Source organism: Falco cherrug, chromosome 10, assembly GCF_023634085.1.
Source record: "Falco cherrug isolate bFalChe1 chromosome 10, bFalChe1.pri, whole genome shotgun sequence".
NCBI lineage: Eukaryota > Metazoa > Chordata > Aves > Falconiformes > Falconidae > Falco > Falco cherrug.
The window spans coordinates 5,868,981-5,882,318 of NC_073706.1; the positions used below are offsets into that span (position 1 = coordinate 5,868,981).

The 13,338-nt window shown below is 44.6% G+C and overlaps 1 protein-coding gene across 2 annotated transcripts in view; it reads right to left on the reverse strand.

Annotated features, from left to right (window-relative positions):
* Positions 1-4,532: 4,532 nt before the first annotated feature.
* The window catches only part of STK4 (serine/threonine kinase 4), a 46,577-nt gene continuing 37,771 nt past the window's right edge, over positions 4,533-13,338 (reverse strand). The window contains exons 11-12 of one of the 2 annotated variants that reach the window (XM_055722352.1): positions 7,601-7,766; positions 4,533-6,835 (exon numbers count right to left, since the gene is read on the reverse strand). In XM_055722352.1, the coding sequence (XP_055578327.1) occupies positions 7,608-7,766 (159 nt within the window). In that variant the 3' untranslated portion in view covers positions 4,533-6,835; positions 7,601-7,607. Of the gene's footprint in view, positions 7,767-13,338 lie in introns of both variants that reach the window. The other variant, XM_055722351.1, reaches the window with a different exon arrangement.

Genomic DNA, 13,338 nt, shown 5'->3' on the forward strand with positions numbered 1-13,338 from the left:
TACCTGGACCACTGGTGTCATCCAGCCTGGAGCAGTCTCCCTGGAGGCCCAATGAACGGGGTGTCCCCAGGGTGGGAGCCGGTGGGCTCTGGGAATTGCCGCACAGGGAGCCCGGCATTGCGGCTGGGAGGGAGGGAAGCGCAGAGCAGGTTTCAGAGGGAGATGAAAGGATTGCAATTAACATTAAAAACGCAGGATGATTCCCAAAGCAAAAAGCTTGCGCCATCCAAGCATGGCTTGTTCCTCCACCCCATTCATCACACAGCCGTGGAATCTGGGAAGCAGGCAGGGAGGAGCAGAGGCTTGCAGAAAGGCACCCACTGTGATCAGCAGCACCCAGGGACACGAGAGCTGAGCCGCCGGCTCCAGCAATCGCGGCGCTGGGAGCCGAGGAGCAGCAGCCGGCTGCTATTCCCCCTAAGAGCCACCCTTGTTTTATGAAACTAATTTTAACCGCAGGCTCATGGGTCACGTTTTGGACTAGAAGTAGTAAAGGCTCCATTCTAAAAGAAAATACGGTTCTAGCAGCAAGTGTTTGCTGCTTAACAAGGTTTAACAGCGTTTCTGGCGCACCTTTGCCAGCAGCAGGCTGGAGGGTGTCTGTGCACGTTCCCTGCGGCTTGCCAGCCGTTTTCGCTCGCAGCTGCGGCTGTTGGCCACGGCAGGGGATCAGTGCCCAGGATGAGGAGGGAATACAGCCCACGGCAGCTCCGGAGACCTGAGAGGAGCCAGTCCATCACACTGACAGCTGCGTTCACCCCTGCTGCTTTCATTAGCTCCAAGTATGAGCCAGGAGGGCTGAAGCCCACCCAAATTCCGGCTAGCTTGTGCAGGCCAGCAGCTGCTTGAATACCACAGCTGTGCTTAAATCCCATCTGCTGGCATGGAGAGTGTCCCCTCAGCTTTAACGGCCCTAATCACATCCAGCCTCTGATGCTTTCCTTGCTGCAAAGTCAAAGCTCAGACTGGCTTCCAGCTATTGCTAACTGAGCAACGTTACCGTGGGCTGCCTCTGGCCAGCACTGCTTGTAGACTTCAAGAAGTTCAGTAGCCCCTTGGGAGGTTTAGAAGAGCCCTAAGGATAGCACCACACAGCACCAGGATGCCTAAGGAAACACCGTTGCACCTGCAGGGGGTTTTAAGCCCCCAAACAGAGGCTGAGCACGCAAGGAGCAGCATCCCTAGCCAGGCTGAGCGAGCCCAGCGCCAATTTTCTTTCCAGAGAGAAGATACCCCACCAGCGTGTCCAGCTGCTTCAAGGAGGTGGCTGCTCTTTGGGACCCGGCTCTCCCATGTTTCAGGGAGCGCAGTTTGCGCTCTGATGGTGCTTGGGCTTTATCCATCTTTGTTCTCAAGGCAGCATAAAAGGCTGAGCAAGCTCCTGACACGGTAGGCAGCCTCTCCGATGCTCTGAAATGAGGGAGGGTGGGGGGTGGTGTCTCTAGGCTGTGGCTGGGGAGAGGAAGGCTTGCTGCTGCTCTCCCTGTGTTAAGTGCATTCCTCTGCTAGATGCGTTAGGAGGGGAGGGTTAAAAATAGAGTTTAATCCTTATTCCTTTGAGAGTTTTTCCATTTCAAAGAATAAAAATCCATATGCTGCTAATCTTCCCAAGGCAGAAGCTCCCCTAACTTGGGGGTTAGAAGCAAGGCAGGACCTGCCATGAGTCCCTCTGCCATGACGCCAACGGCAGCTGCCCTTGGAGCGGGGCTGGTGTGTGAAAGCTCCAAGCTTAGGTTTGGGAAAGCCACGAAAGATGTTTTCTTTTTTTAGCCTCCTGCTCTCTGTGAAGACATTAGGATTTGTATGGCTGTGAGTAACTGCACTAGGAAAATCCTCCCACTGCTGTGCGGGTAGATCTAGCAGAGCTTGAGTTCTGCAGAGCAGGGAAGAGCCGGGTGCGGGAAGGTGCCCAGCAGCAGGAGTGGGTGATGACAGCCCACGTTTGTGTTAGCAAGACACTTCTGTGCAGCGATAGGTTGCCAGGACTGGTCTGACAATATTTCTAAGGCAAGTAGGAAATTCGTGTTCTTTCGCTAATCCCTAATCAGTTTTCCTGAGAGTGACTGTGTTTTCATTTGGTACAGTGGGTAAATCAATTACATACTTTATCAGGTTATTTCTACAGAAACTGCTCTCCACACTCACAAAATGATTGATGAGCGACTCTCTTGCCTCCAGGGAATGGTGATTAAGGGGTGACCTTATTAAGCTATTTCATGCAGCTGAGAATTAGACAACTCTGCTCAAAGAGACAAAGTAAACTTCATTACCTCTGTTCAAAACTTCTTTTCCTTTGCCAGCTTTCAGGTACGCGACTACCCTGAGCATGGTCTGTGCACTCACCTGGTTGTTGGAAAACTGGGAGATTTTAAAGGGTTGATCTGTAGGAAAGAGACTCCTTGCTGGCAGCATTTCTGGGATCTCTCCTGCTCATAGGCTCCTACAGCCCTGCTGATCTCAGCAGCGTTCAGGGAGTCAAAAATCAGAGCTGACTGCTTGAGCATGCACGCCTTACATCAGCGTCACTTATAATTCCTGTATTTGCTGAACTATATACGGACACCAGTAAAGACAAGCAGTGCTGTTAATTCAAATCCGTTTTTACAAAATTATGCTAAACCACTTTCTCCTGGTAGTAAGAAAGCTCCAAGGTCTGCATATACTCATGGGTTTGCTGTAGCCTTTATCTGAACTGTAGCTATTAACTTAGTTTTAGGAAACACATGAACTCAAGGCTTTCATTCTAACCATTCGAGATAACTTAAAGGAATAACCTTATTAAAGGTGCGGAATTAAATTAACCAAATATGCCTAGGCCACACAATTCCAGGAAATGAAACCCACGGGCCAGGCGTGCAGGAGAGCACAGCACCAGCGATGCACGTTTACATCCAGACCTTGAACGTGGTGAGAACAGCAGAGAGAGAAAAGTGCCTTGTGCTTTTGTTTCAAGATCATCCCCCCTACGGTCAACGCGTGATGGTGCAGAGCTTGTGAGGCTCTCGGGGCTGAGGAAAGGCTGCCCGACAGCTCAGCCGGCCGTGGATTGTGCAGAGGCAGGTCTGCAAGAGGCTGTTCTGCTGCTGTGACCGCTCTGGATGGGATTCAGGGACTCTGGGCTCCATCCGCTTCCAGTACTGTACTGATTTTAATAGCGACAACCTAGAGGGGAGCAGAACAGACTGTGCTTCGTAGATGGAATTGAATTGTTCTAAAGTTTTTAAACAAGTTGGCTGTCTTCCTGGACTCTTAAATTAAAGGGCAATTAAGTCACTTTCTGTCTGGAAAGAGCTGGTGGGTGCTCCCTGGTTTGACGCTTTAAAATTTTGCCAGAGTGATTAATGCAATGAAAAATTGTCAACTCTCAAGTCAGGGCTGTCAGCCAACACTCAAAGAATTTATCTAAAGCACATGCTCAGGCTCTTTTGGTCTGTGGACGGGAGGAAATGGGACGAAATGAGGGTGTAGGGAAGAGTAGCTGGGCATACAGGACACTGGCACAGCAACACCTGATAATTATTGCAGGAAGAGGGAAAAAAAAACCCCTGCTGGTGCTGCGGGCTTCTTGGAAAGTTGGCTTTTCCCCCCACGGGGGGAGGAGAACCTGGCTAGACATCAGCAGGAGCTCATGGCTACTTGTCAGTGTTGGTTTTCTTAGTTATATGCAATTAATATTTGTGCAGCAGGTGCACTGCCCCCAGCACAAAAGGAGCACACGTGTGCACACACCCCTGGTACAGCTGCAGCGCAACCCTCCCTTCGTGCTGGGGCTCCACGCTATCCTGGTAGTGTTGCTGAGAATATGCAAGAGCTCCGGGCTTTCCTAGTTACTAGAAATGCCCGCAGTCTCCCTCCCTTTGATTTCCATGCTCCTTTTTATCATTTAAAAGCTCAGATCTATTTTGTTTCTTCCGGGATTGCTAACCAAAGCTGACTCCTGAATGAATTCTGTCTCTGCTTTGGTTAGTCATCCCTTCAGGACAGATTTAGTAACTGCTTAGGGAAACCACAGAGGAGCCAACAGTTCACCATTGGAAAGCAGCACCCACTCACTGTCAACTTCATCTTTTTCTGAGCTAGAAAGTTTAAAGTGCAGCAAGTCAGCCAGAATTAGGAGAGCGAGCCTCTAGCCTCACCTGTTGTGTAGGAAGGTGGATAAATTGGTATGTACCCAGCCCCAAACCTGACTGCAGGCTCAGGGAAGTTGCAGCAGTGTGAACGAGAGCACAGATAAGGAGTATCTACAGCAGAGTTTATCATCCCCAGCTGCCAGGGCACACAGACCTGCCCCTGAACCGAAGCAAATCTCTACTTGAGGTGTAGAATCAGTAACGATTTAAGGCTAAAGAAGTTGGCTGTTCAAAAAGGTGTATGTGACATGTTTACTGCTTGTGGTTATTAGAGCTTGTATGCTCCTCCGGAATTTTGCATAACAGTGGTTGACTAGAGGCACATCATGTTAAAACTTGTCCTGATAAGCAGTAATACACCAAAGTATTTTAATGCATAAATATGAGTCACAACACTGATGCTTTCAGGTAAGGACAGTTTATTTCCCCCTTTAAACAAATAAGGCAAGATATCTGAGAAAGATCAAAAAAAATCTCCTGTATCAAACTCAGAGGAATGCAATAAAAGTTACTATTTCATACATATACAAACTAATGACCCAACACTATTATATACAAACAGCCAGATCTTACAAAATAGCATTTCAAGTCAGCACTTTATGCCAGTGTTGCTCATTTCTTTGTTACAAAAAAGTTAAAGCTACAAACTTCACATTTTTAAGTCTCACATGACTGACATCAGTATCTCTGGGTTTGAGAAGCAAAGATAATGGTTTGTCCAGAACACTTTCAGCAATGCAGATGGACCCAAGGAGCACAAGAATGCAGCTTCACAATTAACCAAGCTTTCGGCTCAAAAACTTTGTCAGAACAACTTTCCCTTATGGTATGAGCCTTGGTCTTAGCCTGGAGGACTCTGAGAAGCGAGCAGATATTACCCTCCCAGACACTCTACAAAGGGACCAAAAAGGGAATTATTTTCTCTTAACAGATTGAAAATCAGCGAAGCGGAAAATAATTCCTCTGCATTAGAGCTCCAAGTACAAGAAACATCAAGTCTCAGCCACTGCAAGCATATAAGAAGGGTTCAAAGACAGTTAAGCCATTGGACCAGCTTTACTTATTTTGGTTCATTTGCTGTATTTTAAGACAATTGCATCCGCAAAGCAAAGCATTTCAAGAGTGCTTACATTCAGTTACAGCAGTCACGGGTTGCATATTCTGTAAGTAGACAACACCCTGTGGTGTTTCACCTAAAACTTGGGTTTTCTAATGCCCTCCAATCACTAGAAAGTTACCTACACAGTGCAGAGATAAAAACTACTCCCAGTAGAATCTGCTTGATCCACGCCACATGCAAGCAGTGCACAATTCACCGTGTCACACATACGTCTGTCACATCAGAGGTGTTGGGCCAAATCCATCCAAGTGACTAATACAAGATCCAACACTCGGCCAGAGAACTCCCTCCTACGTTGCGGGAGTTTCTTTGATGCAAAGGACACTCAGGAATATTGCTCATCATTAACACATATTTAGGGCAAAACGTATTGCACAGATTCCAGACAAGCACCGCATGAGCCCTGATGGTCACACAGCACTTTACCAGACCTCATTAGAGAGTCCAGACTAAAGGGATTTTAGTCCATTAACAACAACGAAGCTTTTAATTACCTGGCTTTCCCAATTCAAAACTTTCCCAAGACTTGAGGCTATCAAATACCTGGTTATCCCAGGATGTATCTTACTTCAGCACCCTCGACGCACTGCTTAGTGCCTCCCTTTTCCCTTCAGGACAGCGGTTTGCTGGTCTCCAAAACAGCCGTGTTTGCACTGCGCATCAAACTGAGACAAACTGACGCAACCAGATCTGCAGAAGGGGTAAAAATGGCTTGGTTCCTTTCACAGCAACGGAGTATACATGTTAACAGTAGCCAAGAGTCTGCTCCAAGGGGAAAAAAAGAGCCTATGGAGGCATGAAATGAACACTTCACCTCTCTAGCAGCATTTGATTCAGAAGACACTGCTATTTAATTATCTAGGTGATGTACCAAGGTCTATCACAGAAGAATGTCATGGAAACTGCTCTATCACAGCAAAATAAAAATAAATCTGAAGAAATACTTGCTCTGTCCAACTATTTCATCATATGCTGGATACATCTAAAACTACACACCTCTGCAGTTACAGCCCACAGGGCAGAGGCATCACTTGGTTTCTGCCCTGCAACGAGGCTCTTTGCTGCTTCTGCTTTACTCTCCACTCTACTGGTGTGAGTTAATTGCACCATCCTCACAGCGATTGTACATGCTGGGGCATTTTCAGTGACTGAGCTACACCAGGCAGGAACGGCAGGGAAATTTAAAGAACGAACACAAGAGCATCCAGAGGAACCGGATGAGAAGAGGCTGTATTTCTTTCAGCAGGACATCAGTAACTGTCTTCTCATCCAGAACAACTTCACCTTTGCTCCACCATCATAAATGCATATCTTTGTTAATTCAACAAAGTCTTTACTTTCAGTTCAACTTTTCTGACCTGCTAAACCTTACAGAAATGTGAAGGATTGTGAAATTAAGTTTCTATTCAAGCATCTAATGATGTAAAACTGAAACAAAGCCTCTAAAATATTTCACAAACTGTGGAGATTTTTTTAAGTCCTCTCAGACACAGCAGAAGTACCTAATTCCTGAGAGAGGTTCACACAACTTCCACCCATCCGAACAGCTTCCTTTTCCCAGCACTCCACCGTCAGCAGGGTCTCCCTGAAGGACATTTCCAAACAGACAAAGGGGAATCAGATCACCGATTGGCTTTTGGTTTTAAGTTGGTGTGGATTTTAAATTACAGACTGTAATTTCTTCCGATGGAGGCACAACAAGCTTTATCTACTCGTATTAATTCATAAAGTACACAAAAAGAGGATAAAACTGAGGTCTTGAAGAAACCACACTTGCTTAAAGCACACAGTGTAAGGCATGGGGCTTATTACAGGCTTTGTAAAAATGAGATTTAAGTTTCTTTCAAAAGGCTGGAACAATTTGTACATGTTTCACCTGCTCTCTTCAGTGACTTAGCAGTACCTTAACAGTAAAAAGATACAGTTAACAGATTGAAATTGAGTCTGTGCATTCAAAGAAAAACAAAACAAAACCCACAAAAGATGCAGCTGTTAAATACCACAATCCATATTAACTTAAAACAAAACGGACTACTGAAAGTTCAGTTGAAAAGAGAGTGAACCAACTTTCATTAGCCTATTTCTACCTGTTCCTCTGATTTAAAAACAGTCCCCCTAAAAACAGTAACAAAACTCCTTCGGAATAATGTTTTAAATATATGTCTAACATTAAAACATACCATCAGGATTTTCCACTTAATGGCATTCCTGAGTTCACAAAGGTGCTATGGAAAAATAAATGAGCAGAAGTATTGCCCTCTATCTTGCTAGCATATTTCAATAGAAATCAATCTGTTTAGTAGTCATAAAAGCAAGGAGCTGATTGTTTGAGGATGGAAGAATATTCTACCAGTGGCTCAGAAATTCTGCTGGCGCCGCTTCTTGGCTTCAATGGCATCAAGGATCGGCTGCCGCTTCGACTGGTACTTCTGGCGAATTTCTTCAATCTCCTGCTCCATCATGGGGTCCAGGGCCGAGAGCCGCCTCTGAAGTTCATCAACACTCCAAGTCTTTAGCTAGCAGGGAGACAAAAGAGGAACAAACGTTGGCATCAGTACAGCCACCACCACACATCTACGGGGATTTTGCTGCCCATCTGACGGTCACAACGCACCTTCCAGTAGAAGGTGGAAGCGTTCTGCTCCAGACTGCTGCGCTCAGTGAGACTGGCACGAGCCTCAGGATGCTGGGCTGATCGTGCTCATTTTACAGATACATTACGTGCTCCGTTTAGTGACAGCATGACTGCATAAAACAACCATTTCCCCCACTGAGATATTTTTCTAATGCTTCAGTTTGTAGGCTTAGAACAGAAGTACTGTGCTGAAATGGAACAGAATCGAAGTTCTCTCCCCCTCCCCCTTCCTTGCAACTGAACTTCCTTCGGCTAAGTGACAAATGGAGACTGAGGGGAATACGGAAAAAAAATAATCATTGACAAAAGTTGCAGTTAGGAAAAAAAAAAAAAAAAAAAGGCAGGCATTTCTGTACAACCAGGCTGAATCTCAATCATGGGGATGAAATCCAGACTCCTCGAAGCTAGAAATCTCAGAACACACACAACAGGTCACTTTGGGTCAGCCCTATACTGATATATAATATGCAAGTACAATTTGTATTTTACTTTTACTGTACAGGTGAAGATGTCGGGCTAGTTTGGACAAGCTTCCCTTCATTTAATTCCGTATCGGCCTGCCCTTTGTTTAATTGGCTCTCTTGCGTGTGCCAATTTGCTGAGAGCTGGCACAGGCAAGTTTTATTCTGTGATTACAGATGACAAGTGTGGCCTGGGACAGTCCAGATTGTCCATAGCTACCCCCTTTATGAAATCTTATAATATTATAACCTGTGGAACAGGCAGGATTTTAGGATAATGTTAAAAAATATGGACACTGGAAGTGCTTCTGATGTTCAACTAAGTACCAGTCACCTTCCCACCCAAGACTGAGTGACCCCCAGAATCACAGGGGAGACACTGTTTTACAGCCACTGCAGCAGGACAGGAATGACTATTTGCACCAGCTGCTTTCAGGGGCCACCTGCTGTAGAGACTAAGAACACCCAAAATAATTTGGGGTTTTTTTTTTGCACACAAAGAAGTGTCAATTTTCAGACTTTAAACAAATGTTTTATCCGAGTGATCTTTACTTCAATTAAATGCAAGTGATGCTGCTGTCCTGGTTTAGCTGTTAATTACTCAGCTATCGTGGCTATTCTTCAAGCCATTTCTCCATCAAAACACACAGTGAAATGCTGTTATAAGGCAATAACCAAATTACTGTTTCTTTAACAGCAGCTTGTATCAGTCCTTAAAATGTTTGTAAATACTAAAATACAGAAATGCTGATCCTTCTTCCTGAGGTGGAAGAGATATCAGTCCACAAACCACAAAGTCATCCGCTAGCCGATTTCTCACAAGGTCTTTTGAAATCCGTCAGTGCATTCTGCCAAATAAGGTACTTCCCAGCTGCAGTTACAGGATCACGACTCCACTTCAATAATCCAAGCACACATGAAACAAAACCTTTCTTGCAAGGGTACACAGTCTTTTGGCCTCTCCAATCAGACAACTGTTCACTAGAAAGACAAAGCACTTCCTCCGCAAAGATATACATTATTTATACACATTAATGCAACTTTACCAGACAGCAGTTTAAGTTGATGCATGGCACCAGTTGCCTTTTCACTCTAATTTATTATGGAGCAGGTAATTATTCAACATTCCCCTTCCTCACAGTCCAGGGAATTGATAATGGTCAAATAAAAATGCAAAAAAGAAGAAAACATTAATTCAAATACTGAACACATGTACTAAGCAGCTATATTGGAGCAAATGGCTGTCAGCTGTCCCAGAGTACCCAGTGCTAGACCACTAAAAGAGAGTTTTGCAGCAGATCTAAGATATTTTGCTCATGGTTTAAGCCAACTATTAAACATCAGGAATTGTCCTCGGGCTGCAAGTTTCCACAGATGCCCTTTAAGCCTTCTCTACCATCCTCCCAAAGTGCTAGGTGCCAGAGGGCAGAGCAGTGACGGTCTCTCCAGACTGAGGACATGGTAGTAAGAAGAAAAAAACCCTGCCCTATTAATGTTCTTGACATGATCTAGCATCGTGGGACATCCTCCGTGGATACCACCACACGAAGTCTTCCTGGTAACCATGAACAACTGTGTGCCAAGGGACACAACGGCTTTGACAATTCCTGGGGCTGTGTGTTTGTCAGGACAGACTGCAAACAGTATGGAAGATGCCAAGTCTGGAGCGGGCAAAAGCCTACAGATATATATTAATACAAACAAACTGGGAAGTGGGTTACCCGGACAAACACAGGACGCAGAACAAAGTAGCTACTTAAGGAGACCTATCATGGGTTAAACAGAACAGGGATGGTGGGAGAAGGAAGTGAGGCAAGTCAAGGCTGTGCAAAAACCTACGAGCACAGAAACACATCCTGTGTGCAATGCTGCGTGTTGATGAGGATGAACTAATTACAAGTTTTCATCTAGAATAACATCAGTATGGCTGTGAATGCCACGCTAGTCCTAAAAAGAGACAGAAAAGCTAAAGGGCAACACTACTAAAAGGTCCAGAACGTGACTGTTCACCACAGAGGAGCTGATCAGAGACTGACAGGCATCCAATTACTAATGAAAGCCAAGCACCCACGCAGTTGGGAAGGATGCCCAGCCCTCTGCTCCCACTGTGCTTCAGGCTTGTGACAACACAAGCCCTGGGACCTGGCTGAGCTATTACTCAGCTTGTCATTCCACTTGCACATGCACCTTTAAAAAAAAAAAAAAAAAAAAAAGACAAGAAAAAAGAAAACTGCTTAAAGCACGATGGCCTCCATTTCACTTTGCTGCGTGGCATTTCACTGTAAGCCAATGCCACAGACAGACTTTCTCCCAGAAATAAAGTTTTTAAACTCTAGCATATCTGTCTCTGCAGTGGTACCCTCCTGGGATACTGACATTATTCTCCTAGAGAAATGCCAGAAGCAAAATAAGACAAGAAGGACAAGGACAGAGCATCTCATGACAGACAGTTACTCAGGGTAAAGTCTCAGTGCTGAACAGCTGCAATTAGAGCTGGTTTTAGCCACGGGCTCAGCCCCATTCCTCTCCTCACTTCTCAGCAATTCTTCCATTGTAAGAAGTCTAAGTGTCTTTGTAAAAGCTATCTGTTTTTGTCCACAGTGATTAAATAGCCAAGACAAACTTCTAAGGGAAGGAATCTCATTTCAAATGTAAAGACTGATATAAAATCCTTGTTCTAAGGTTGGTCAAACTCATCTGTCAACAGGGAGAGGTGCCAGTGCAGTGAAATTGTTCAAGCAAGGTTAGAAGTGCAGAAAGCTGATTTTTAACCATTTGATTAAGTTGTGTTTTTACTCAAGGTTTTGAGAACGATCTTAACTCGGTAAAAATGCCCAACTGAAGACAAATGTCAGAGGTTCAAGTGTTCACCTGTAAGCCTCTCACCCACAGCCATTTGCTGGTTTTCAGGCTGCAGACGCCACTGACAGCAACATCTTGTCTTAATATCCTGATGATTTCTACTAAGTAATTCAAAAGGACATATATAATTACACCCTTTAGAAGGACATAACCTACAGCCTTTGCCATGCATATGCAGTAACGATGGACAAATCAGGACCAGATCATTTGATACACAATTTCTTCCTCTAGAAGATTTGTAAGCTATTCATGACATCCCTTTGCCAGCATTTCAGGCAACTTGCAGGTAACTACTCTGCTGAACGATGTTCACTTGAGCAAACTGCTTGTGAGTTGCTGTCCTTTCAAAACAGCACTTTAAAAATAGCGAAAAAAAAATACCACCTGCATTTGTTACAGTCAGGTAAAGTGTCACTGCAACATGATATTCTGAATGTAAATGAATCTAAGCAGCAAAAGGAGAATAAATAAAGGCTCTCTGCAGAGATGTTAGACGTAGCCACAGGTTCAATATTCAAGGGCACCATGGTCTGAAATTTATACCGATGCAGCTCCGTCCTGAGCAGCAGGCAGTCTAAAAACCTGCCACAGTGTTTTTAAACAGCCCATGCCACATTCACATTTCACACAAGATCTACTATAAAACACAAACCCTAGCGACTTAGCTCAGCCCCTTCCCTGTCCCCAAGGAAAACAAACAAAAGACCCGAACAGTGAAAACTTTTTAAATTAGAAGCCAGTGTAAATGACTTCACAGTTCTCTTGGTACCCACAGTCCTTACACTGAAGAGCGAGCACCTGTGCCTGGTTTTCCTACAGCAGGGTCTGTAGCTTGACCAGTTTGGGACCTAGCATACTCCTCTGGTCCCTCAAGAGCCCTTCAGCAGCCCAAGGTCACCACTGACTCAGCCCAGTCTGCACTACTGACATAAATACAGTGTCGTCCAGTAATCCCCGAGTCACTTCAGCTATCATTCTTACTTGCTCCTCTACCAAAAACACTGCCAGCAAAATCCTCTGGCTGCATGAATTATGAGCATCAATAGAAACAAGCTGTTCCCCAGCAGCTTTCACACATTTCTCCCCCAACAAAGAAGTTTCAGGAGAACTCACCGGCTGCATGGGAATCAAAAAATATTGTCTTGGGGCAAGTAAGAAACATGCTCCTCCTGCAACTTTCTTTTCACTTGCTGACACTGATTCTGATCCCTAGATTTAGCACAAAGCCTTTCCTTTGCATCTTTGCAACTTTTCATGCCATCTGGGCTTTGTTTTTAAATACTCTTTTTGAAGTCCTGAAGCTTGTGCCAAACAGGAACCTTACACCTCCAGGGAGGAGGTGCAGCTCTTCTACCATCATCTTTCAAACATGCAGACAGACCCTGACTTCTGGAACAAAATTGGAAAATATATGACATCGGTGAGATGGGATTATTTTCCTCACAGTGCAAGTATTTGAACAGTTTTTGCAGAAAGAGGGTATTTTCAAGTCTTGATGCTACAGCAAATCCTACAAATACAATTCGGAAGTTGTTCTCCCCTTCCTTAGCCCTCTAGCCATACCCTTCTACCATAATTTCTGCGAGTTTGAACGCTTGTCTTCCACATGCTCACAGAGTATTTTCTCAATATCCTCCCACCTTTACTGCCACCAGCCTGTGGCTTTTTAGAAGGGAAACACCCAGCTACAGCAATCGTTCTGCCTTTCACGCAAATATTCCAGGTAACATTTACTGCTCAACATAACTTGGTGTCAAACTTCTACGTTTTATATAGCCTTTGGAAAAACTGGCTTTAGCAATTATCACCTCATAAGGGGCAGTGGGAGTTTGAAGACTAAAATACAGAAGTAATAAAATTGCAGCTTCCCACGCTACACAGGAAAATAAATCTAGTGGAAAAGATGTGAGCTAGATGGCAACTAAAGAAAAAACAAATTAATTGCCTATTTAGCATAACTTTTATTGTTGCATCTTCCTTCATTGCCTATTTTACGCTGCAATTTTCTTGACTGCGTGTCAGTGATCAAAGTCCCCCCAAAGAAACACAAGATATCTTGAATCACGGGAAGCAGGGAGCACAACTCTTCATTTACTTGTGTGTATTTAGACAGGCAAGATTTAAACGTGG